Genomic DNA, 27,879 nt, shown 5'->3' with positions numbered 1-27,879 from the left:
GTGAAAAAAGGCATTAAGTGGGTGCTATGCTAATAAGACATGCCTGTTTGAAAGTCTGGTTTTAGCCTGCAATTTTGGGTCAATTAGTGATTTAAATGTGCCTGGAGGTGCTAAAATGGACACCTGCACGTTTAGCACTCATGCGCTGATTAGAAGCAATTTTCCTAGAGCAGTAGTTGTAGCCTTCACTCACCCACTTCCACTGAAGCTGTGGAATGCGCTGCCTGACACACAACAATGTTTCATGGTGGTTCAGGGACCATGGGAGAGGGCACATAGGCTCTCGGACGTGGCTCTGGTGGTCCTGATGGATGATGTACAGAGGAGGAGGCATGTCCTGCACCCTTAGGGAGGGGAAGGAGGCCACAGAGGCAGCTAACGCCAGATAATCCAGTGTGGAGGCTGGCCAATTCCATCCAGCAACCCGTGGAGCCCGCCATCATGCAGCGTCTGATGACTGAGGTCGCAGCTTCCACTGCAGTCATTGCAGCTTACATGGAAAGCCAAACAGCTTGCATGGAGCGACAAAGTGCTGCAATGGAAGCCCAAATAGCTTCCGTTGCACTACTTGCATCTTCCATGGAATGGTAAAGTGCTGCAATGGAAGCTCAGGCAGTGGTCATGGTGGCTCTGGGCTCCTCGGCTGAAAGGGGCTTGCAGAGTTTTTCAGCTGCCCATAGATCTGTCCTCCAGCAGATCAATGGGCTGGTTGAACAGCCACTCCGATGTAGTTCTCTGGGAATCATGGAGCAGGAACCTAGTGGCCTCTCTCCGGATGGCAGCATTTCTACTTCCTCACCCGGCACTCCACCATTGCTCTTGCAGTTGCCCATCAGCCAGGCGGCCCAGACTGCTGAAGCTTATGTTGAGATGGTGCCGTCTGAGGCTGGGCCATCATGGCCCACAGCCTCTCGAGGGCGTCCCAGGATCTGAACTGCCCTCTTCAGAATCTCATCAGCCATCCACCAAGATTATACTTACTTTTAAACATGAGCACTTTTTTTAGTGCTGTATCAGAACAGCACTAATGTCACTATCACCACAAGATCGATAACAATGGAGTATTTGCAGGCATAGCTAAATAATCTCTGAAATGTCTACCAGAAACCAGTTCTTCTTCCATCAGTGGACTAAATCGGAAGATAATGAAAAGTACTTTTTTTTTTTTTTAAGACAACTTTACATATCGCAAAGCATATTACTCAAATATTGATATATGATTGGAATAATCTACTAGATATAGAAGAAAAAAAATTGTATTGTCAATATAGTTGGAGGCAGTGATAGGAGAGTTAGGGTACGAGAGGGATGACATTTGATGAGCTAAATGCCCTTTACTCATTGCTGACTTTCCTTATGTTCCTATTTCTAACAACCTTTAAAAAAAACTTCCATTAATTGCATACCTTTGCTTCAGCATCTAGTCTTTTCCCTTCTACAGTGGCGGACCAGAAAACAACCCGCATATCTTCCTTGGCGAAATACCTTGCCCATGCTCTCCGCTGCTCACGTGTCAGATGATCAGCTTTATTCAGGAGAATCACGTTCTCTTTATCCTTCTGGACCTCCTTCACATAGCACTCCTAAGAAATGGACAGCAGAAGATTTAAAGAAAAAGTTAAATTAACAAAATTAAAACAGGGTGCATTGAGAAAGTTCAACAAATTCAAGGATGAATAGCACTATTGTGCTTTTTTTAACTACTACTTAATATACTGTGGTGTTCATGGGCAATATGTTTTAAAAATTGCACACCTCTCTGCTTGTCTTCACTGACTAATTCTTTCTCTTTCCCTCTCCCTATGTTTTCTCTTCCACTTTTTGTCTTACATTCCTTACATGCCTCATATTTTTCATCTGTTCATCTTGGTTTGTCGAAACAGAGTGTAAGTAAAATATTCTGTATCTTGCAGACACAATAGTTTCTGAGTTTGTAGTCAAATACTGTAACTTGCTGGACCGGTAAAAGGTTGAAGCCAGTGCTGCATAGGGTCAGAAAAAGGGATTGACGCCTGGGTCATGCCAGCTGCTGGAGGTCTAGACCAAGGCTGGGACACCAGCAGGCCTGGAGAGACAGCTGAGGCCAGGGCCTAAGAGTGGAGACGCTGGAGCTAAAAGCAGGGAGCAATTGTCAAAGCAGCTGCATGGAATGTGATCCGTAAATGTAACTTCTTTTTTGTTAATAGTTGCACTGGGTCAGAAGAGAGCGGGGATCGTACCAGATCAGCAGAGACAGCTGAAGATGGAGCTGAAAGAAATGAGCAACTGGTATGAAAGTTGTACGGAATGCGATTTGTGAATGATGACCGTTTTTGGAATGTGAGTGGAGAGACAATCAAAGCAGAAAGTAAGCAATGAGAAAGTAAAAGAGTACAGAAATTTAAAAAAATGCGTAGATAGATTTAAATGTACCAAGAGTGTTGCAAGTACCAATAAGATATGGCATTTCGATTGGGTAAAATTACCTATCACCAGCTTTACAATAATACATGACTTTGAAGTATTTTAAAGCATATTTTACATGGGAAGATTGCCAAGTGCACAGTCTTCAGACCCTACGGTGTCATTAGGAAGCAGTTGTTTAAAATGTTATAGCATCTGCCATGATTTAAGAAAATGTTACTTATTTTAATGTAAAAGCATTTAAAATGCAACAATAGAACCACACCACTATTTGTAGCCTGGGTTCTAAATGGGTGTAGAACTCAGCTATACAAGGACAATCGTGCTGTTTAGTCTCAATCTGAAACAATATCTGCATTTTAGAATGAGATGAAGCCTTGTAATATTGGCAAAAGAAAATTCAATAATCAAATGTTTACTTACCAAGTCTTCACACCGGAAAAGCAGTGGGTTTCTAGCATCAACAATCTGAACAATGATATCACTGTAAAGCAAAATAAAGAACCAAGTGGTGCAACTTTTATAGAAACATAGATAGAAGAAACATAGAAAAATACACTAACAATTTAAAATTAACACTGAAATTTCCAATCTTTCATTCAGTTTTTAATACAACCCAGTACAAAACTAATTAAAACTTACAAGATATACAGCTATACTCAATTATGTAACATATTAACCTCCAAGTCTACAACCACACTTTTAACACTAACCAGCTTTACCTATATTTCTTTATAAAAAGTGATCTTCTGTAATAAACTCTGATATTACCCGCACAATACCTACCCCTATTGTCACACAACTCACACAATGAGTTCTCAGTCTCAGCTGGGCAGTCTGGAGAAGATGCCAAGTAGAGGCCAGGTGCTCCAGAATAGAGAGTACACGATGCCACTGAGAAGTTGCCATGCTGCATATTGTATCGTTATTGTACAAGTTGCAGAGCAGCGTTGGAACAGTCGAGAATGGTGCACAATACAAGAAATAAAATCAGCTTTAAATGTGATAAGGTAGCTCAATAAAACCCTGTGTATTCTGGAGGGAAGGGAGGAAGAATGTCCACGGTGTACTAGGACAGCTTTTAAAATCCAACAGAATCCATGTTCTCCCAACAACAAAAGAAGGATTGTTACACAGCACGCAGCAATAAATATATTTCAGTGCTTGCCAAATTTGACAGGATTCACAACTCAAGAACTATTTGGTATAGTTATAAAAATACATCCAAACCAAGCGTCTATTCATCTATGTAAATCCAAATATTCTGCTCAGAATTCTGAGTATGTGAGAGCGAACGATAGGGCTACTAGATGTGAATAGCAAAAGAACAGCTCTGGATGGCAACTTCAAGGAATGTAGCTTCTACATACCATACCTTCTTTCAATCACTCTCCACAGTTGACGCCAAAAGTCCAGATTCCTTTCAAATGGTGTCAGGATAAGGTTCCGTTCCTCTTCCAGCCTGGACACAGATCAAAAATAGCAAGCTAATGAATTTTAAGCACTGCAACAAAAAAAAAGTTCAAAGAGTATATTTTTCTTGTAAGATTTAATGCAAGATAAGTGCATTTTCTGAACAATTGTAATATGCAGATCATCAATAAAAAACATTTATGCCGCTGAAGCATTACAAGTTTGTTTTCTACATTTAATGTTAAGAAATCTGGAAGTTGACTCACCATAGTGATCGTTCAGCTCAAATAGCAGAACTACTCCAAGTAATAAAGTTTCTATATAGGGAGAATTTCATATATACTACTTGAAGCTTGAAGGCAACACAGCCGACTTTCATGTTGTTAACATTAGTGTGCCAGATCAGAGGGTAACAGCACAGTAAAAGAGGCAGAGACCTGCAACACTAGGGGGGAAAATTCAGTTGGTTGCGCCTCCCGTGGGACGCAAAGCAACTAGCGCCCGGGCGCGGCACTGCCCACGCCTCCCGCAAAATTCAGCGGGAGGTTAGTGGTGGCGCTAACCGGTAGCGCCCTGCGGCGCTGGTGATGACGTCATTGGCGTGCACAGCGCCCCACTCACGATCTTCGGGAGCGCCCCCTGACTTACCGCCGGACGCCATGTCCGACGGGGTCAGGGGGACGTACCTGCGGCCGGGGAGGCGCAATTTAAAGGCGAGGTGCAGCCATTTTTGTTGCTGGCCACCTGCCAGCACCTGCCTGCGCTCCCATCCCAGACCTCCTGAAACGCCCCCCCCCCCCCCCCCCCGCCGCGGAGTGCTGGCTGCGCTCCAAGAGCCCGGCACTTCTCGGGTGCCGGGCTCTTTTGCCTGCACTCCCGATCCCCGGGGGCCCTTTAAGAGGAGGAAGGCCTGCAATACCGCGGCGCACACGCTGCGGCACATAACACCGCAATATTGACTCACAGCGCCCCAAGAGGGATGCAGGACGCTTCCAGTAGTGCCCCACTTCCCTCTTGGGGCGCAACCACTCAATTTCCGGTGCGGGGATGCCAATTTTTACTTTTAGCGCCCCGGCGAAGTTAGTGCCACTCAATTTTTAGCCCTAGGTCTCTACTTCTTCACACATGAATTGCATTTCAGGCGGGCCAGGTACAGGGAGCTTGCACCTGAAATAGGCAGGCACTTCATTATATTATGACATGGAGGTGCCATATTTATGCCCTTCACATTATTTTCCCACCATCATACCGAGCCCATACAACTTCCAAATCATGCTCATATATTATGGGTATTCAGGGCTGCTACGGGATCAGTTGCAGATGAAAGTTTGTTTAAAGGTCAAGGTAAGATTAAATGAATTGAGGTTTAAGGCCATTTTTGTACCTTATTTTTGTTTGTGAGCACTTTTTGGAAGAGGATGAGGGATGCCAAGCTACACCAGAGGTGTTCTGTGCCCACTCACTAGTACCCTAACACTCATTGACGCCATTTCTCCAGGGTTTCCTCCAATTTCCTGCCAAAATTACAGTGAGAGATCCAGAGAATCCTGGCAGAAATTCCAGGCGTACGTCTATAAAGAGAGGGAGGGCACATATTTTTCTGCTTAGAATTTCAAGGACTCTTGGTTTGAACTGAATTAGCACATAAAGTCATCAAAACATAGGTCTCCAGTTCCACCTCCCCACTGCACTCCATGGTCATTTGAAGGGGAGCTCATTGTCAAAGTGGAAAGTCTACTGAATTGGACACTGAACTAAAATTGTTAAATGATTAAATAAGGCAGCAGGACACTTCCCAGTGATTCACAGTTGCCCTCTCACTGGATTCAAAGACTTGGATCTGAGGAGGAGCAAGACTCTTCTTCAATTTTCAAGTTTAAATTAATTTTATATACAAAATTAGTATTTAACTTATTAAAAACACTAACCACAGACACTGAGCACATCAGCTGAATTACAAGTAGTACAATCGACAACACTCACTGAGCCAGCTGTCGTCTCCATTCCAAGAAGCTTTCCCTTTCTGCCTGTTGCAGTTCTTCAGCTGCTGTATTCTCATCCCAGTAAGGTCTACATATAAGGCAATCAATTGAGAAAAGATCAGAACAGAACTTCAACAGTTGTTAACTTGCCCAACAGCATTGCATGATTTAATCAGTAAATTCTGTAAAACTCTACTTAATAGGGCTGATTCTGCAATCAGACACGCCCAGGAAGTGCAGGTTGGGAAATCGTTCGACCGCAATGCATGATTTTCCATGGGAGCCAATATAGGTCAGCGAGGACAGGGGTGATAGGGGAGCAGGACGTGGTGCGGTATAGGATACGGGCAGTAGAGTTTGAGATGATCTCAAGTTTACAGAGAGGAAGGTGGAAGGCCAACCAGGAAAGCACTGGAATAGTTGAGTCTTGAAACGATAAAGGGATGGATGAGGATTTCAGCAGCAGACGGGCTGAAGTAGGGGCAGAGACAGGTGATGTTACAGAGGTGGAAGTAGGCGGTTTTCATGAGAGAGATGATATTGGTCAGACTGGAGGAAATTGCGGCTCATCCAAAACTGGATGTGCGACATCCAGTTTAACAACAGAGGCAGTGGAGGGAGGTGGAGGAGAGGTACAGCTGGGTGTCATCTGCGGACATATGGAAGCTGATCCTAGGTCTGCAAATTATGTTGTCAAGGGGCAGCATGTAGATGAGGAAGAGAATGGGCCCAAGGATAGATCATTGGGGAATCTGAAGGAGTGGGAAAAGAAGCCATTGCTGATTTCAAATTTAAATAAAATTAATTTTGCATTTGACTAAAATTTCCTGTAAAATGGAACAAAAGCATTAGACATAAAGACTGCATCAAAAGTATTTTAAGTGTTTTATAATACACAAGTTAATACTTGTATTCCTCAAATTAGTTACAAAAGCTTGTAAATACATCATTTGTATTGAAGCAGAATCAATATTCCTACTATCAAATGTACAATACTTTGCAAAATCAAAAGCTGAAGTCACAAGGAATAAAAAGCATCGATAAAAAAAATTTAAGAATTATTGATTTTTTTTAATACATTACCAAAGACACAAGAAACATTTGGAAGCAATCGTTACTTACACAAGTGAGCATAACCTCAATTTATTGGAAATACTAGCTCAAAAAAATAATTTTTTTAATACTGAAACATTAAGGATCTTTCAGACAATAAACAAGTTACTTCAGGCGCATTTTGAAATATGATTGTTAAGAGAGGAAAGGGCTCTTATAACTTAGTGGACACGAGGTGAAGAATTAACAGAAAAGAGTCATCAATTATTGGGAGAGGAAAACTATCAAACTTATAAAATATTACTGCTAGAGGTTTCTGTCCCAGAAAAGGTTCCACAAGTGAAATATTTTCTGTTACACTCCGATTGTTTCCACAAATCAAAATCTCTCAAGAATAAATATTTGAACACTTGTCCACCTCCTGGGAATGCACAGAAACTGCTTGTTCTCTTCTTGGAGCTTCTTGATCTTTTTGCTTTCCTCAGTTGTCAGCAAACCAGTTCTGTCCTCAGCAGAAATAATCTTGACATTCAGCTTCTCTGTCAAAACAGAAGTTTAAACCTTCAGTTATGACTGCATACTAAAACTGCTCCCATAGATAGTCCCTTTAATGAAAGTATAAACATTGCTAGACCATCAACAAAATAATGATTTGTATTAACACTGCTGCTTCACCCCCAAGTATGAGTATGCAGCACACATACACAAACAATGATAAATGAATAGCACATTTGCCACAAAATTCTGTGTACTGATCAAGAAATTAAAATGTTACGTGATCCTACTGTTAATTATTAGTATCTTATTAAAAATCTTACATCTATGCGCACTTCCCGTTTACAAAACCCTACTTTCTGTTGTCACTCTTTTCATCACATTTTTGTATCAACTTTCTTCCGTTACTAGTGGATCTTGCGCGGCACTGCCCATGGAAAATCAGGGCAAAGCAAATTTCTCTCGGTGCATGAGTGATGCTGTAGGAATTGGTAAGGAGATCTACACTACCGGAGCTTATGAAGCTCCATCTAGTGGTAGAAAAGTGAAGCTGTAAGTCTGAGGTGAGGCGATAGGAACAGCCTGCAGAAACAATCTCTAGAGAGAGAAAAACGTGGCAGGCTGTCAAACACACTCGTGAAAGCTTACAGACTGGTAATCATGGCAGAAAAATCATTTTAAAAAGGCATTCAGAGGGAGCAGAAAGCCCTGGAAGGTGGAAAATAGAACCCATGGGGCAAGGGAGGTGGCGAGAACAGCTTGAAGAATCAATCAGAAAAAACACCCCAAAGTTTAATGAATTATTTACTTATAAACAGAGACAGTGGGAAAATTGAAGGGGAGAAAAAAGTGGTGAGCAGTTGATCCAAACTTACTATTATCCAAAACAGTTAGGAATGTTGGCAATGTGCCGAAACTACGAGGCCGTCAGAATATGCTGCTTTTTGTATCAGTGTCTAGAAACTAAAGCTCAAGTGTGAAAATTCAGATTATACCAAAGTCCTGAATGGTCCAGGCAAACCATTCGATTTTAATTAGATTTTTTTTTATTAAAACAGAATTTCAATTATAATTAAACTGGACAGAAAAATTTGAAAACTAAAATGTCAAATTGCATCTCAACCTGAGCGAGGTAACAAAGGACAGTGCAATAAATGGAACTCTACAATTAGAATTCTGAATTAAATTCAAAATATATCTTACCAGCTACAAACTCTGTGCCTGCCAATTCCGCAGTAGCCAGAAACTCATCTAAAGTGCTTTGTTCTGTTACAGATTGTAGGTTGAGCCGTCCCCAGTTATAGCCATCATTCAGTTCGCTTGTGTGAAGCTTCGGATGACACAATAGGAGAATTAGCTCGCATTAACACAGCAACATCAGCAATATTAACACTGGGTCAACATAGCTTAATAAACTCAGTGACTATATAGGAATTTGAGAGGTACAGTTTCCTCAGTTTGCTGATAGCAAAATAGTAAGCCCAAGTATAAAGCAGGTTTCCCTGTTTATATTAATGCTAACTTTTCCACTAACACATAGCAAGCACAGAAAAATGTAGCCCAGGTTACCCAAATCCAAAATTTGCCAGAAATATTTAAAATGTATAAATCTAAAATATATTTGTTAAACTCAGTGTATTTATATATTACCATTAAAATTCTAAAATATAAAAGTGATGCATATAAATTGAATCAGTACAGAGCATCATCCAAAATCCAGACATAAAAAGTATGTTTTCTAGACAACAACTTGCATTTACAGGAAACTCTTTATTATCCGGCACCAACGGGACCGGCGTGGTGCCGGTTTATCAAAAAGTCCGGATTACAGAGAGGTATAGTTAAAAGGTACGAGAGCTCCGTACACAGCAACAAATCCAGGCTTCCCTGTTGCTTAGCAACATGTGCAGGAACTCCAGCCGCAGACCAAGCGTCCCTGTTGCTTAGCAACAAGTGCACAAACCCCAGTTACACAGCCACAGATCCAGGAACTACCACTAATATGAAGTAAAACTTACCTGAACCTACTCCTGAATTTTGCCGGTTAACAGAGATTTCCGGTTATTTAGGTGCCGGTAAATCGAGTTTTCTGTATTTAGCGCCATTAATGTAGAAAAACAGCCCAAGGGGCTCCACAGAGGCATAATCAAACAAAATTGGACGCTGAGTGAAAGGAGGCGTGACCAAAAGCTTGGTCAAAGACATGGATTTTAATGCAGGTCTTAAAAGGTGAGCGAGATGGAAATATGGAGGGGATCAGTGTGGGAGCTAGGCGGCTGGAGAAGGTTACAGAGATAGGAAGGGACGAGGCTATAAAGGGATTTAAACACAAAGATGAGCATTTTAAATTGAAGGCAATAGGGGACTAGAAAAAAGCATAGGTCAGCAAGGAAAGGAGTGATGGATGAGCAGGACTTGGTGTCGGATAGGATATGGGCTGCAGTGTTTTGGATGAGCTAAAGTTTATGAAGGGTGGAGGATGAGATGCCATCCAGGAAATTATTTGAATAGTTGAGCCTCAGGGGGTTGTGGGGCTGGAGGAGATTAGAAATATGGAGGGGCAAGGCCATGAAGGGATTTGAAAACAAGGATGAGAATTTTAAAAATCGAGGCGTTGCTTAACCGGGAGCCAATGTAGGTCAGCGAGCACAGGGGTGACGGGTGAATGGGACTTGGTGCGAGTTAGGACACGGGCAGCCGAGTTGTGGATGACCTCCATAGGGTACAACATGGGAGGCCAGCCAGGAGTGCATTGGAATAGTCAAATCTAGAGGTAACGAAGGCATGGATGAGAGTTTCAGCAGCAGATTAGCTGAGATAGTGGCGGAGTCAGGCGATGTTACGGAGATGGAAGTAGGCGGTCTTGGTGATGGTGCGGATATGTGATCAGAAGCTCATTACGGGGTCAAATGTGCACCAATGTTGCAAACAGTTGGATAGCAAAATACTGCGGATGCTGCAATGCTGGAGCATCTCTCCACGGATGCTGCCTGGCCTGCTGAGTTTTTCCAGCGTTTTCTGTTGTTATTGCAAACAGTCTGATTCAGCCTCAGACAGATGTTAGGGAGAGGGATGGAGTCGGTGGCTAGAGAACGGAGTTTGTGGTGGGGACCGAAAACAATGGCTTCGGTCTTCCCAATATCTTCTCCAATTTGCCTACCGCCCAAACAGATCTAGGGATGATGCCATTGCCACTGTACTGCACACTGCCTTATCACACCTGGATAAGAGGAACACCTATGTGAGAATGTTGTTCATTGATTATAGTTCAGCATTCAATACCATTATCCCCTCCAAGCTTGTCAACAAGCTCAGTGAGCTAGGACTTAACACCTCCCTATGCAACTGGATCCTGGACTTCCTGACGGGAAGACCCCAGGTGGTGAAAATAGGCAGAAACACCTCCTCCACACTGATCCTGAACACGGGAGCTCCCCAGGGTTGTGTGCTCAGCCCCCTTCTGTACTCCCTGTTTACTCACGATTGCGTGGCCACGCACAACTTCAACTCCATCATCAAGTTTGCTGATGACACTACCGTTGTAGGCCTGATCACAGATGGCGACGAGACAGGCTACAGGGAGGAGGTAAGAGCCCTAGGAGAATGGTGCAAGTACAACAACCTCTCCCTCAACATCAGCAAAACAAAGGAGATGATCGTGGATTACAGGAAGCGGCAAGGGGAGGGACACACCCCAATCTACATTGAAGGGGCTGAGGTGGAGAGGGTCAGCAGCTTCAAATTCCTGGGTGTATTCATTACGGAGGACTTAACGTGGTCTCATCACATCGACGTTGTAACCAAGAAGGCATGCCAACGCCTGTTCTTCCTCAGGAGACTGAAGAAATTTGGAATGGCCCCCCAGATTCTCACCAACTTCTACCGGTGCATCATCGAGAGTATCCTGTCCGGCTGCATCACTACCTGGTATGGCAACTGCACCGCCACAGACCGCAAGGCTCTACAGATGGTAGGGAAAGCTGCACAACACACTATAGGAATTAAACTACCTGCTGTGCAGGATATCTACCCCGAGAGGTGCCGGGGGAAGGCCCTGAGAATCATTAAAGACGCGAGTCACCCCAGCCACAACCTCTTCGCCCTGCTCCCGTCCGGTAAGAGATACCGAAGCATACGGTCTCGTACCAACAGGTTTCGAAACAGCTTCTACCCCCAGGCCATAAGACTCATGAACGATTAATTTATTATTATTTATTACTGTTGTTTTATTTATTATTACTGTCTTTCTATTAGTATTTTTATCATTATGCCATATTTATTCCAATGTTGGGAGGACTCGTAAAAATCAACATTTCATTGTGCAGTACACACGTCTGCTGCATATATGACAAATAAGATTGAATTGAATTGAATATTTAGTTGGAGGAAATTTCTGCTGGATGTCGGACAAGCAACCAAGTTAGGGACAGTGGAGGGGTCGAGAGGAGTAATGGTGAGGTAGAGCTGGGTGTCATCAGCGTACATGCGGAAACTGTGTTTTCAGATGATGTCGCCAAGGGGCAGCATGTAGATGACTTCCAGGTATCATTATTTAATATAAGCTGTACATGGAGTGGTTTATTTACATGTTATATGGTAATATAATTAAATTGGTCGGTCGATCGGTCGGGGAGGGAGAGGGGGTCGGTGTTTGGGGGCTCGGTTTCCTCCTGCAACAAACAGATCGAAGCTGCTCACCCAGCAGTCGGTTTTCCTTTGATTCCTGCTGGACTGATTCTTGTCTTTGATGATGGCTCGGCCCAGGCCGCCGCTCTTCTTCTTGCCCATGGTTCCCAGCCCCCTGGATCTCGCAGCTCCCCAGGTCTCCCGGTCCTCTCACACTCGTCGCTCCGGCTCCAGCACGGACGCCAAGCCGCCCTCTCCCCTCCCTCCGGCCGATCAAGCAGCGCGCTCCCGACACGTGATCTGACAAACCATCACCAGCAATGGCAGCGGCCGGCCTGCGTGTGCAAAAAGCACTCCGACCGATCCGGGAGTTCTGACTCGAGGGTTCCGCTGTAGTTTCACAGATTGATTGTCAGTTCAGAGCAATGATTTATCAAAGTGCTCTTTTATTAAAACTACATTCGTTCTGGATATTATTTTAAATTACTTTTGTGTCTTTCAATTTGTGTTTTCACATGTTATCAGTACTAATCTGGAAAATATTAAATAACCAGTACCTTGTTTCATTAAATTCTGTGTGGATGAGTTTTTGTTTCATTGGTTGGGTTTCAGAGTGAATCAGATCACTTACTGTAAAATGTATTTAACCCATTTTTTAAAAATGACAGCCTCTAAATTAATAGAATCATAGGGGAACATAAGAAATAGGAGCAGGAGAAGGCCATACTCAATGACTGAGCATCCACAGGTCTCTGGGGTAGAGAATTCCAAAGGTTCACAACCCTTTAAGTGAAGAAATGTTTCTCATCTTAGTCATAAATGGCCAACCCCTTATTCTGAGATTGTGACCCCTAGATCTAGACTCCCCAGCCAGGGAAACAGCTTTTCAGCATCTACCCTGTCATGCCTCTTAAGAATTTTATATGTTTCAGTCAGATCATCTCTCATTCTTCTAAACGCTAGAGAATATAGGCCTAGTCTACTCAATCTCTCCTCATAGGATAATCCCCTCATCCCAGGAATCAGTCTAGTACAGGACAGATGGAGGCCTAGGAACAGGAGTAGGCCATTCAACCCCTCGAGACTGTTCCACTATTCAATCAGATCATGTCTGATCTGTACCTCAACTTAATTTGCCCATCTTAGATCCATATCCATTGATATCCTGACCTAAGAAAAATCTATTGATCTCAGTCTTGAAAATTTCAATTGATCCTGCACTACAGTCTTTTAGGGGAGAGAGTTCCAGATTTTCACTATCCTTTGTGTGGAAAAAGTGCTTCCTGATTTCACTTCTGAATGGCCTATCTCTAATTTTAAGATTGTGCCCCCTTGTTCTGAATTCCCCCACCAGAGTAAATAGTTTATCTGTATCTACCCTATCAAATCGCTTTAGTATTTTTGACACTGAAGACTCCCTATGTACGTTTCCCACACAGTCTGCTGGGACTCCAGCTGTGGCGCCTTACACCAATGGTGTGGCTGCAAAAAGGTCCAATGAGGTGTCTTCCTCATATCTTCCCACTCCAGCCAGGCCCCACAAAACACTAAACAAGTGTGCGAAAGCAGGCAGGTGCTGGCAGCCACAGCATTATTGTGTGTCGCTCCAGATACTGCAAGGCCATCCTGAATCCCTGCCCCAGAGGATCATGGCCAAGACCATGCTAGGAGGCTCACTATATTCCTGCCACCACTATTATTCCTCCCACTATAGCACAGCTTAATGTTAAAAAGTAGATCAAGCACACTTTACACAGTCACTGAAGGGAGCACGATATAAGAATTAGATCACTTCACTATTGTATAGACACTTAAATAAATTATGAAACTTTATTTTCCCTTTTGATATTTCAATAATGCTTGAAACATAAAGCAACGTACAAGACAGTTGCAGGAATAACTAATGTGCATTTGGTCCCAAATCCCTTAAGGCTGGAAATTCAAAGCCCAGAGACAATTTATTAAGGTAGGGATGAGTGGTTGGAAACACCTGACGTAATACCCACAATTAATGTAGAAACTATTGATGGACATTTACAGTTGTATTTATAGGATTCAATCTGTGATGCTATATTTGGTTCACTTTGAGTTCTCCTACATTAAAACCCAAATAACATGAATTAAAAAATATTTTGTCAACATATCAGTAAAGTGAAGCACTAGTTAAAAGCCATTTAACACTTGGCTTGCCAGAGGTCAGGGAATGAATGACAACACAGAGTTGTACCTCTAACGCTGCTTTATTGTCTTAACATTTACATTTACAAAAATAACATGGTTATCAAAGTAATCATAACAACATTACAGTAACTTGATTTCAGTGTCATAGCAGGACAGCAGTAGCTGGGTTTCACTTCATATGACATAATTCATAGATACATAGATACATAGAAGATAGGAGCAGGAGTAGGCCATTCGGCCCTTCGTGCCTGCTCCGCCATTCGATGAGATCATGGCTGATCCTTTAATTCAGTATCCCGTCCCCGCCTTCTCTCCGTAACCCTTAACCCCTTTTGCCCGTAGAAATATATCTAATTCCCTCTTAAATATATTTAATGAGCTGGCGTACACTGCCCTCTGTGGCAATGAGTTCCACAGGTTCACCACTCTCTGAGTGAAGAAATTCCCCCTCATCTCTGTCCTAAATGGTTTAGCCCTTATCCTTAAATTATGTCCTCTAGTTCTGTTCTCACCCGCCAAGGGAAACATTCCTTCTGCATCCAGTCTGTCTAGACCTGTCAGAATTTTATACACTTCTATGAGGTCCCCTCTCAATCTTCTAAACTCCAGTGTGTACATCCCTAAACTACATAGTCTCTCCTCATAGGTCATTCCCGCCATTCCTGGTATCAGCCTGGTGAATCGCCGCTGCACCCCCTCCATGGCAAGAACATCCTTCCTCAGATGAGGCGACCAAAACTGTACACAGTACTCGAGGTGTGGTCTCACCAGTGCCCTGTACAGCTGCAGCAAGGTATCCCTGTTCCTGTATTCTAACCCTTTTGCTATGAAGGCCAGCATACCGTTTGCCTTCTTGACCGCCTGTTGCACCTGCATGCTCGCCTTCAGTGACTGGTGTACAAGAACACCCAGGTCTCTCTGTACTTCCCCCTCTCCCAATCTATTGCCATTTAAATAATAATTTGCCCTCCCGTTCCTGCACCCAAGGTGGATAACTTCGCACTTGTCCACATTATAGTGCATCTGCCATTTATCCGCCCAATCGCCCAGTCTGTCCAAATCGCTCTGGAGCTTCCTGGTCTCTTCCTCTGAGCCCACCCCCCCTCCTAGTTTAGTGTCGTCTGCAAATTTGGAAATGCTGCATCCGACTCCCTGATCCAGGTCATTAATGTAAATTGTGAACAGCTGGGGGCCCAGGACAGATCCCTGTGGTACCCCACTTGTTACTGCCTGCCATTCAGAAAATGAGCCGTTTATTCCAACTCTCTGTTTTCTATCTGACAGCCAGTTCCCTATCCACGCCAAAACTTTCCCCTTTATCCCATGAGCCTCAATTTTCCATGCTAATCTTTTATGTGGGACCTTATCGAAGGCCTTTTGGAAGTCCAGGTACACCACATCTACTGGCTCTCCCCCATCTATTCTACCAGTTACTCCCTCAAAAAATTCCAATAGATTAGTCAAGCACGATTTACCCTTTGTAAATCCATGTTGACTCTGTCCTATCCTGTCCCCATTTGCTAAGTGCTCCGCTATTTCATCCTTAATGATGGACTCCAGCATTTTGCCCACAACTGATGTAAGGCTTACAGGTCTGTAATTACCTGCTTTTTCCCTACCCCCCTTTTTGAATAGTGGGGTAACGTTAGCTACCCTCCAATCCATCGGCACTGTTCCCGAGTCTAATGAATTCTGAAAAATCATCCTTAGTGCATCCGCTATCTCTAGGGCCACCTCCTTCAGTACCCTAGGATGCATGTTATCAGGCCCTGGGGATTTGTCCACCTTCAATCCCTTTAGCTTCCTTAACACCATATCCTTAGAGATATTGATTTGCGTCAGTTCCTCCTTTGCCAATGTCCCTATTTTTCCCGATATCCCAGGGAGGTTTTTTGTGTCTTCCTTCGTAAAGACTGACCCAAAGTATGCATTTAGTTGATCTGCCATTTCCTTATTTCCCATTATATATTCCCCCGTATCTGACTGCAATGGACCAACTTTGGTTTTCACCAGTCTTTTCCTTTTGATATATTTATAAAAGCTTTTGGAGTTAGTTTTTATATTTTCCGCCAGCTTGTTTTCGTAAGCTATTTTGCCCCTCTTGATCATGCCCTTTGCCCTCCTTTGCTCTATCTTAAACTGTTCCCAATCTTCCGCTCTGGCGCTTTTTTTGGCTATTTTATACGCCCTATCTTTGGATTTTATGCTGTCTCTAATTTCCCCTGTTATCCACGGTTGAGTCACCTTTTTAGATTTCCTTTTATGCCAGATTGGTATAAACAATTTTTGCAATTTTGTCATTCTATCTTTAAATGTTTGCCATTGTTTATCTACCTCCAGTCCTCCCAGGAACGTTGTCCAATCAGACCTACTCAGTTCCCGTCTCATGGCATCATAATTCCCCTTGTTTAAATTCAGGACCTTAGTCTCTGAGTCAATTTCTTCGCTCTCCATTTCGAGTGAGAAATCGATCATGTTATGATCGCTCTGACCCAAGGGTCCCCGTACAACAAGATTACTGATTAGTCCCTTCTCATTGCACAGTACCCAGTCCAATATAGCCTGTTCCCGAGTTGGTTCCTCGACATATTGATCCAGATAACCATCCCTTAAACACTCAAGGAATTCCTCCTCCTCATTATTTTTACTGATTAGGCTAGTCCAATCTATATGTAAGTTAAAGTCACCTATGATGACCTTACCAGAGTTCCGCACCAGAGTCTCAGTTCAGCTCAATATTTAAATCTCTCTGTTTAGCATTAAAGTTTTGAGGAATGCACTATGTAGTATAGTATAGTGGCATAATTGATAGCAAATGGTAATGGAGAAAATAATGGGACTTAGGATAGATACACCTCCAGATGGTTTCCACCCAGCGTATTAAAAGTAGGTGAGGAAATTGCAGAAGCGTTAGTCATAATCTTTCAAAGTTCTCTTGATTTGGAAATTGCGCCGTTAGATTGGAAATTTACTAATGTCAGTCCATTATTTAAGAAGGGTGGGAGAGAGAATCCAGGTAACTACAGGCCTGTCAGTTGTGGGGAAACTACTAGAATCTGATTTACTTGTACTTCTTGCAATTTAGTATACTGTCTTTGCTGCTCACGATGCGGTTTCCTCTACATTGGGGAGACCAAACGCAGATTGGGTCACCGCTTTGCGGAACAACTCTGTTCAGTCTGCAAGCGTGACCCCGAGCTTCCAGTCGCCTGCCACTTTAATTCTCCAATCTACTCCCACTCTGTCCTCGGCCTCTTATACTGTTCCAATGAAGCTCAAAATAAGCTTGAGGAACAGCACCTCATCTTTCGATTAGGCACTTTACAGCCTTCTGGGCTCAACATCGAGTTTAACAATTTCAGACCATAACCTCTGCCCCTATTTTTTTCAGATGGCAGCTGTTGATGATTCTGCTATTCCCATTTACACCTCTTCTCGACCCATCTTTTTGTCTTTACTTGACCCAGTACCATCTCCTTTTGCTTTGTACAATCATACCTTTTGTCATTTAATCACTCCTGCCTTCCACCCTATCACAGACCTTCCCTTTTGTTCTTTCATCCCCTCCACCCTTTTCCTGCCCCTGCACTTGCTCAAAACCTGTTACATCTCTAACTTTTTCCAGTTCTGACGAAAGGTCATCGACCTGAAACGTTAACTCTGTTTCTCTCTCCACAGATGCTGCCTGATCTGCTGAGTATTTCCAGTTTTTATTTCAGATTTCCAGCATCCGCAGTATTTTGCTATTTGTACTAGAATCTGTCATTGGGATAGAGTGACTGAGTACTTGAACAAATATGAGCTGATCAGAGCATAGCTTTGTTAAGGGTAAATCATGTCTAACTAATCTAGATGATTTTTTTGTGGAGGTCACTAATAAGGTAAATATGGATGTTATATATACGAACTTCCAGAAGGCATTCAATAAGGTTCTACACAAGGGATTGGAGGTAGCCTTTTGACTTGGGTTGAAAATTGATTGGGAAGTAGGAGGCAGAGAGTGGGGATAATGGGTTTGTGCTCTGATTGGTGCAATGTAACAAGTGGTGTTCCCCAGGGATCTGTTCTGCAGCCTCAACTTTTCACCATATTAATGACTTGGATGAAGGAATAGAGAGTTGTACATCCATGTTTGAAGATGACACGCAGTTAGGAGGGATAGTAAGTAGTGCAGGTGGGTGCAGAAAGTTACAAAGGGACATAGACATATTAAGTGAGTGAACAAAACTATGGCAACTGGAGTTCAATGTGGGCAAATGTGAGGTCTTCAACTTTGGACCCAAGAAAGATAAATCAGCGTATTTTCTAAATGGTGAGAAACTAGAGATTGTAGAGAAGCAAAGAGACTTGGGAGTCCAATTACACAAATCATTAAAAGCCAGTAGACAGGTACAAAAAAACAATCAAAAAGGCTAATGTAATGTTGGCCTTTATCTCAAGGGGGCTATAATACAAAGAAGGGAAGTTATGTTTCAGTTGTATAGAACCTTAGTCAGACCACATCTGGAATACTGCATTCCATTTTGGGCACCACACCTCAGGAAGGATATAGTGGCCTTGGAGGTGGTGCAGTGCAGGTTCAATGATACTGGAGCTTGGGGGGGTTAAAATATGAGGACATAAAAAGAAAGACTTGCATTTGTATAGTACGATAGCAAAATACTGCAGATGTTGGAAATCCGAAATAACAACAGAAAATGCTGGAAAAACTCAGCAGGTCAGGCAACATCCGTGGAGAGAAATTTGAGTTGATGTTTCGGGTCGACCCGAAACGTCAACTCAAATTTCTCTCCACGGATGTTGCCTAACCTGCTGAGTTTTTCCAGCATTTTCTGTTGTTATTTTGCATTTATATAGTGCCTTTCACAACCACCGGATGTCCCAAATTGCTTTACAGCCAATGAAGTACTTTTGAAGTGTAGTCACTGTTGTAATGTAGAAAACACAGCAACCAGTTTGTGCACAGCAAGCTTCCACAAACAGCAATGTGATAATGACAGTATAATCTGTTTTTTAGTGATATTGATTGTGGGATAAATATTGGGCCGGCATATCAGGGATCACTCCGCTGCTCTTCTTCAAAAGAGTGACATGAGATCTTTTACGTCCACCTGAGAGAGCAGACAAGGCCTTGGTTTAAAATTTCATCCGAATGACAGCACCTCTGACAATGCAGCGCTCCCTCAGTACTGCACTAGAGTGTCAGCCTAGATTTTTGTGCTGAAGTCTCTGGAGTGGGACTATGAACCCACAACCTTCTGACTCTGAGGCAAGAGTGCTACCAACTGAGCCATGGCTGACGGATTACATAAACTTGGCTTGTCGTCCTATGAGTATAAAAGATGGAGAGGTGATCTGATCGAGGTGTTTAAAATATTAAAAAGATTTGATAAGGTAGATACAAAGAAACTATTTCCTCCGGTGGGGGAATCAAGAACAAGAGGACTTAATCTTAAAATGAGAGCTAGGTCATTCAGGAAGTGAATGGAAAGCACAATCGAGTATGGTGTATAATGGGTGGTTAATTCGATGTTGCCAATTTTACACCAATGCGCAAATTCAAAATTACCCCCATTGAATGAAAACTGTTCCAGCAGCAGGATGCAAACTGATGTGGAATGTACTCGACAACGTCCCATTATTCTTAATTAAAATTCTAAATTGTTTCAAATGTTAAATAAAAAATAATGTTATATTACTGGGAATTAGTCCTTTGTAAACTGAATTGAATTTCAGTATATATCAACATAAATTGAAGCAAAATCCCTTCGGGTCATAAAGGTAAAAGTCCTAAAATGTTACAGTTGGTACATCATGACCTGCCTTTCAGATATCCATGCTGACTGACTGTGATTAACTCATATTTCTCCAAGTGCTTAGTAATTTCAGCCATATCGTAGACTCTAAGGCCGCGATTTTACCATCGGCAGCAGGTTGGAGTCTGTAATGTATGTAATGTATATATACCTTAAGGGAGAGAACTACTTTTTACAGCTCCTGTATACTGTAGTACCAGCAGTGACCACACCTGTATATAAACCCTGAGTAGTGATCTGTACAGTTAGTTCTAGAGTAACCCTCATTCAGTAAACACCTGTTGAATCGTTCCCTGCAGTCTGTTGTCTGATTATTGAAGGACACAACATTAAGATACACGGACATAACATTGGCGACGAGGCAGGTTCGAACCTACCTGCAACTCTGCATCACCTCCCGGGGATTCGTTCCTGAAGATCAGTGGAAGAAGGTCGAGTCCAGAAGCACAGGAGTCGACCACGGGCAACCGCCCAGTCATCCAGCGGAGATTTGAGCATTGCAGGGGAGGCTGTCAAGAGCCAGGCTTGGCTTTCCAGTCACGGTGGTCCAGCGAAACGGGCTGCGCAGACCCTTCCCGGACAGCGGCAGGCTAGAGCCCGACCGAGCGGCGCAGAAAAAGGCCGAGCAGCGTCGACGGGGGAGAGAGAGAGGGCAGAGCGCACAGGGCGCAGCCGGTGTTCAGGACTGAGCGGCGTCAACGGGGGAGAGAGATGAGAGAGAGCAGAGCGCAGCCGGTGTTCAAGGGCCGAGCAACATCAACGGGGGAGAGAGGCGCGCAGGAAAACACGAGGCGCTGCCATTGCCATGAGGACCGCAGAGAGCGGCGTTAGCAGCAGCGCAGGAGCAGCGTGTGAAACCCACAGGGCGTTGCCATTTGCCACGAGGACCGCCGAGAGCGGCGTTGGCAGCAGCGCGGGAGACGCCACTTTAAGCCGCAGTGGGGAAGAAAGGAAAGCGCGGGAGACGCCATTTTAAGCCAGTCTAACCACACCCAAAAATGCCGAAGAGTGGCAGTATCACAGCGTTCGACAATGAAGTCGAAGATTGGACGACATATGTCGAACGCATAGAAGTATATTGCAAGGCGAATGAAGTGCCAGATGACAAGAAAGCGCTGGTATTGTTGAATTCAATGGGTGCAAAAATGTATGGCTTACTACGAAACCTAGTAACCCCAGAGAAGCCAGTAGAAAAGGATTTTGAAAACATAGTGTCAATCCTACAGGACCACTTAAACCCCACACCGCTGCTGATAGCAGAAAGATTTAAGTTTCACAAAAGGAACCAGCATAAAGATGAAAGTAATGCTGAGTATTTAATGGAACTGCGCAAGCTATCGAAACACTGCCAGTTTGGAACGGGACTAGCAGATACTTTAAGGGACAAGTTTGTGTGTGGGCTTCAAAGTGAAGGAACCCAGAAACGGATTCTATCAGAAAAGGATCTTACGCTGGACAAGGCTTTCAGCATTGCAGTATCACACAAAGCAGCAGCACGGGGTGCTGCAGAGATACAATGGAGACCGCAAGAATATGGCAGAAATGAAATGTCATACGGAACAGTGAAGTGCTATCGCTGCGGCAGAACAACACACGACCATAATGATTGCTGGTTCAAGGACAAAGTGTGCAGACAGTGTGGAAAAGTAGGACACATAGCAAGAGTCTGCAGGTCGGGAAAGAAAACCAGCAGCAAGAAATCTCCGCAGGAGAAGAACAAGAAGGTACATAAGGTGACGGAGAGTAGTTCAGACAAACAGAAGAGTGATACAGACTCCAGAAGCAAGGAGCTGGGTTCTGAAACTACATAATGTGATCAAAACGGAGGATCACCAAACTATCTGGGTCACGCTCAAGATAGCAGGAGTCCAAGTGAAAATGGAATTGGACACAGGATCAGCCCTAACAGTCATAAACCGAAGGGACTACAAGCGGCTATTCTCACATATACCCTTGAGAGATACAAAGATTGTCTTGAAGACGTACACAGGGCAAAAAGTCTACCCCAAAGGAAAAATAAGGGTGAACGTTATATATAACGGCAAGGAAACACCAAAAATGGACCTATATGTATTGCCAGATGGAGGACCACCACTACTAGGACGTGAATGGATCCGGAAGATACAGCTAGATTGGCATTTCATACAAGCACTGACTGTAGATGCCAAAAAGGATGACGACGTCACACCTGGACGACTGTCAAAAATGCTAACTGACGCACAAGTGTTCCAGCAGGAACTCGGAACACTAAAAGGCATAACAGCGATGATCAAAATAGAGGAAAATGCAAGCCCAAAGTTTTTTAAGGCCAGACCGGTACCTTATGCGATCCGCCCAGCCGTCGAAGCAGAGCTGGAAGGTTTGGAACGTTCAGGAGTACTGTCCAAAGTGGACTGGAGCGAGTGGGCTACACCCATCGTTCCTGTAATGAAGAGGTCGTTGAGTAATACGCCTGGGGAACCAAAGAAGGTTCGCATCTGTGGGGACTTTAAGGTGACAGTGAACCCAGTCCTTCACACTGTACAATATCCACTTCCGCGGATTGAAGGTATTTTCACCTCGCTATCTGGAGGGAAACGCTTCACTAAGATTGATCTGGCCCAGGCGTACCTGCAAATGGAGGTAGAAGAAGCCTCGAAACAGTACCTCACGATCAACACTCATAAAGGTCTCTACCAATACAACCGGCTGGTGTTCAGGGTAGCATCAGCTCCGGCTATTTGGCAAAGGGCAATGGAACAAGTCCTGCAAGGGATTCCAGGGACCCAGTGTTATTTGGACGACATCCTGGTCACGGGCGAAAATGACAGTGATCACCTCGCCAACCTGGAGCAGGTGCTCACTAGATTGAAGGAATATGGGCTCCGAGCTAATCGCCACAAATGCGAGTTTTTCCAGAAGCAGATCTCGTATTGTGGCCACGTTATTGATAAAGAGGGGTTACATAAGTCCCCTGAAAAGATTGAGGTAGTAGTCAAGGCTCCAGCACCGGAAAATGTGTCACAACTGAGGTTGTTCCTCGGGCTGGTGAACTACTACCATAAGTTCTTGCCGAATTTGTCTACCGTACTACACCCACTGAACACCCTACTGCAAACGGGGGTACCATGGAAGTGGAGTGACGAATGTAAACGAGCTTTCCAGAAGAGCAAAGCATTGATCACATCAAAAGAGGTGTTGGCTCATTTCAACCCAGCACTACCAATTCGGTTGGCGTGTGATGCATCACCCTATGGCATTGGAGCGGTGCTGTCGCACAAATTCCCGGACGGCTCGGAGAGGCCAGTAGCCTTTGCGCCTCGGTCACTAACCTCAGCCGAGCGTAACTACGCCCAGATTGACAGGGAGGCCCTCAGCCTAGTGTGGGGAGTGAAAAAGTTCAATCACTATCTGCACGGGCAGAGGTTCACCTTGCTGACTGACCACCAACCACTTGTCTCCATCTTTAATCCAAAGAAGGGCGTTCCGGTGATGACTGCGCAACGGCTACAAAGATGGTCCCTTTTTCTAGGGGCGCATCAATATGAAATCGAGTATAAGGGCACGAAACAGCATGGAAACGCTGATGGGCTATCACGCCTGCCACTGCCTACTGCGGAGGAAGCACCAGCAGTGGATCCTGTCAAAATATTTCATTCAACTGTAATTGAATGCTTGCCAGTAACTAACGCTGGTATAGAGAAGGAGACCCGAAATGACCTGACACTGTCTCGGGTATATGATTTGACGGTGAAGGGATGGCCAGCACATGGCGACACACTGTTGCCAGCATTCTCATCCAGAAGAGAACAGCTGTCAGTATGCCAGGGGACCTTGATGTGTGGATCCCGAGTGGTAATTCCACCCAAGTTAAGGGAGAGAGTGCTCAATGAGCTTCACGAAGGTCATCTGGGAGGGGTGAAAATGAAAAGCCTTGCTAGGGCTTATGTGTGGTGGCCGGGGATCGATCAGCAAATCGAGGACCTGGCAAAGAGCTGCTCAGGATGCCAGATGGTCCAAAATGCACCACCACATGCCCCTCTACACCCATGGGAGTGGCCCTCATCTCCATGGCAACGGGTGCATATTGAATTTGCTGGTCCATTCATGGACTCAATGTTTTTAATAGCCGTGGATGCGCACTCGAAATGGCCTGAGGTGATCAAAATGTCCTCCACCACCACGGAGAAAACTATTGCAGTCCTACGGACCATTTTTGCCAGGAACGGCTTGCCAGAGCAGATTTGCTCTGATAACGGACCACAGTTTGTGTCCGAAGAGTTTCGAAGATTTATGAAAAGGAATGGGGTAAGGCATTACACATCCGCCCCGTATCATCCAGCCACAAATGGATTGGCTGAGAGGTTCGTACAAACCTTTAAAAAAGCAGTAAAGGCCATGTGCGATGACAACATTCCACTGCAGCATAAGGTGGACAATTTCCTGTTAGCCTACAGAAATGCGACACATGCAGTCACCAACCAGGCCCTGGCCATGATGTTCTTTAACCGAAGGTTGAGATCTCATCTGGATTTGCTCAGACCAAATGTACGAAGAGATGTTGAGAGTAAGCAATTCCAGCACATCAATGAGAAGCCGACAAGGAGCTTCAATGTAGGGCAACCAGTCTTGGCCCGCGACTACCGAACAGAGAAATGGCAACCAGGAACGATATGCACACGGCAGGGGCCACTAATGTACACAGTGGATGTTGGGGAGAACATTGTGAGACGCCATGCTGACCAGATCCTAGAGTCACAGGAACGAGTCAACCCCATGTCTCGGCCATACGTACCTGGTGAGGAACCCGACGTACAGGTTGCATCTACCTCAGAAACAATAGCATTGGAAGCTGATGAATCAACTGACGACAGGGTGCTAGAATCGCCTCCGCACCAACAGCGAGACACTCGGGAAAGGCGTTATCCAGAAAGAATCAGGAAGCCTCCCCAGAGACTGAATATATGAATGGACTATTTTCATGTAACATTGTATATTAAAAATGTTAATTGTTAAATGAGTATTATGGTACTGTTAATCTAAAAGGGGAGGAATTGTAATGTATGTAATGTACCTTAAGGGAGAGAACTACTTTTTACAGCTCCTGTATACTGTAGTACCGGCAGTGACCACACCTGTATATAAACCCTGAGTAGTGATCTGTAAATTTAGTTCTAGAGTAACCCTCATTCAGTAGACACCTGTTGAATCGTTCCCTGCAGTCTGTTGTCTGATTATTGAAGGACACAACATTAAGATACACGGACATAACAGAGTCGGGTTGGCTGTTCAGCAGGTTCCAATCCCGCTGCCGTTTTCAGCCGTTCTGAATTAACGATTTTCCCTTAACTGGGATTATTAAGCCCGTCGTGTGCACTACCCAGCCCAATAAGTGGGTTCGGGTCTGCTGCTCGCCTCTGCTGACGTCTTCCATTCAGCTGCAGTTAAGGGGCCCTTGCAGCCTTGTGGTTTTTCTTTCATATTCTGATGCTTCTCAGTGTGGCAGATAGCGAGATGACAGCTTCAAGATCAAAGGCCTCGCCAAGATTCGATGATGACTCCCTCCATGCTCTTGTGGAGGGAATGAGAGGGCGCAAAGAGGTTCTGTATTCCTCAAATGGACGGAGGAAGCCTCCTCAGCAACCTAAGGCAGCCTGGCTGCAAATTGATGAGGAGGTTAGCACCAGGTCCTTGTGCTCACGCACCTGGGTTCAGTGCAGGAAAAGATTCAATGATCTGCTCCGCTCAGCAAAAGTGAGTATAACATCACACTTACCTTCAACCTGCTTCCCATCTCCTCTCATCACCAGCACTCTGCATTGTCAACCTACTCCTGCACATCCCAACTTACCCTTACATCCCTTGCACCCTTAACCATCCCTCTCTCTCTATGTACAGAATCATTTCATCATTCTACTATGCACCCCTCACACTCACTATCACTGTTATGCAATGACAACAACTAACAATGCACAGGGAGGGACCTTGGTATTGGCACCTCACTCCACCTTTTTCTCCCTCTAAGCATCTATGCTATGGATTCTCTACACTCACTCCACTTGTGTCCCTCATTGCAGGAAAAGAGAGCCCACAATAAGAGGGAGAGGGGCAGGACAGGAGGAGGACCACCTTCCATGACGCACTTGACCACCACTGAGGAGACTGCTCTTCACATTGTCGGAGGTGCTGAGGAGCTGGAAGTGGGGGACGGAGAGATGGGCGCAGTAGAGCAAGCTGGTGACAGAATAGATTTGCAACCCTCTCATTTAGATTGCACGATTGACTGATATGTCATCTGACGTTCATACAGATTGAGTTCTGATCATCTGCACAATTGGATGTGTCTGCTACATTAATATCACATGTCTAACTCATGCCTTTATTCTCCCACAGGACCATTGAGAGCCCCCCTCCCCACTGTCCAGGAGGAAGAGCTGGAAGACTCCTCAGAGGAAGCTACAACCTCCGAGGGCGCAGTGTCAGCAGAATTCAGTGCAGCCAGCACCAGCGCAGAGACGCACACCTCGGTGGGTCATTCGCGAGATAGATTAGTGTTGTCACCTGGTGTATCACAGCTCACAAGTGAGCATCAGCAGATGGTGGAGACAGCGATAGCAGAGGAGAGTCCTCGTTGGAGATCACTGGACGCTCCTAGCTCTGCTCAGCTGCATGTGGACCCTATGCCTCTGGGGCCATCCAGAAAGAGAGCAGTGCTGGAACTTCAGGAACAAGTGCAGGAGTCTCTGACAGGGTTTGCAACCACTGTAACTGCGAGTGTGCAGAGAATGGAGGAGTCCATCTCAAACATGAGCAATGCCGTGGTGCACACAATGGTGAATGTAGGTGCCGCCATGGAAAGGATGGCAACCTCCATGAAGGACATAAATCGCCAAAGGAACATGGTGACTCTTCTAAATAGATGGTCTGCTATGGAGGATAGATGGGCATCTATTGAGGAGAGGAACCAGAGGTACATGGATGTCCCCGTTACGAGGACTGTCAGTACAGAGACGGGTCCTCATGGCCCCACTGATGTGCAGAAAGGTGCTCTCCAGCTACTTGCTAGCAGTGAAGTGTGGGCGACCCATGAGAGGGATGTTGGTGGTCGACAACAAGGAAGTGTGGGCTCCTCTCCAAGCGCTCACACTCCCATGCCACTACGGAGCCCTCGGTCAGAACCCCAGATTCCTCACACAACTGAGATGGCTGCCTCAGCCCCTGCACAGTCGCAGGAGGAGCAGACTGTTGCCGAGCCCTCCCAGGCTCCCAAACTCAGAGGACACCCGCCAAAGGTGTCGAAGCAGGCGCAGCATGAAAGTGAGCAAGGTGCCTCACCATCTGCTGAAGCCACAGGGGAAGCACCACGTAGAAGCACGCGTAAGAGAAAGTTAACTCACAAATAGTCACAAGGGTAGTCACTTGGGTGTTTTGATCTAATACAAAGTGAAGAATGTCATTGTTATTTCAATTGTAATAAAGAAATGTGATGGCAAAGATTCAAAGAGTTGGCCTATGTGTGCCCAGAAATGGAAGTGTCAGTGAGGGATGAGGATGCCTTTCATCTGTAATGATGGCGGTGAGAGCAATAGGAACCCACAGTTTATTGTACAGATGCTGTATGGTGTGTTAAGAAGGTCAGCCAGACACGCATTTCCATGTGGCAGCCACATGTGTTTGCTTCGTAAAGTTATGCGAATCTGGCATGGATTAGTACATCCCTTGCCTCACGGCCAGCAATGGGCTCGCGTGCTGGTGGAACTGGCACATCCGCCTCCGCAAGGTCTTCCTCCTCCTCTGAGGAGGAGGCTGTGCACTGAGCCACTTGTTCCTCAGGCAGTGGTAAGCCATGCTGCTGTGCGATGTTGTGCAGTGCACAGTAGCCCACGATGATTCTGGAGACCCTGGCTGGTGAGTACTGTAGGGCTCCACCA

At 44.7% G+C, this 27,879-nt stretch overlaps 1 protein-coding gene across 1 annotated transcript in view; it reads right to left on the bottom strand.

Annotated features, from left to right (window-relative positions):
• lsg1 (large 60S subunit nuclear export GTPase 1) overlaps nucleotides 1-12,290 on the bottom strand; it is a 42,661-nt gene extending 30,371 nt beyond the window's left edge. The window contains exons 1-7 of the mRNA XM_085990218.1: nucleotides 12,045-12,290; nucleotides 8,550-8,676; nucleotides 7,270-7,390; nucleotides 5,800-5,886; nucleotides 3,779-3,865; nucleotides 2,827-2,887; nucleotides 1,407-1,583 (exon numbers count right to left, since the gene is read on the bottom strand). Of these exons, the coding sequence (XP_085846344.1) occupies nucleotides 1,407-1,583; nucleotides 2,827-2,887; nucleotides 3,779-3,865; nucleotides 5,800-5,886; nucleotides 7,270-7,390; nucleotides 8,550-8,676; nucleotides 12,045-12,134 (750 nt within the window). The 5' untranslated portion in view covers nucleotides 12,135-12,290. The remainder of the gene's footprint in view (nucleotides 1-1,406; nucleotides 1,584-2,826; nucleotides 2,888-3,778; nucleotides 3,866-5,799; nucleotides 5,887-7,269; nucleotides 7,391-8,549; nucleotides 8,677-12,044) is intronic.
• Nucleotides 12,291-27,879: the final 15,589 nt, after the last annotated feature.

This window comes from Somniosus microcephalus, chromosome 6, assembly GCF_052327205.1.
Source record: "Somniosus microcephalus isolate GS21.2 chromosome 6, FLI_Smic_1.0, whole genome shotgun sequence".
Taxonomy (NCBI): domain Eukaryota; kingdom Metazoa; phylum Chordata; class Chondrichthyes; order Squaliformes; family Somniosidae; genus Somniosus; species Somniosus microcephalus.
The sequence above is the reverse complement of the archived record's forward strand: the minus strand, read 5'-3'. Positions and strand labels throughout refer to the sequence as shown.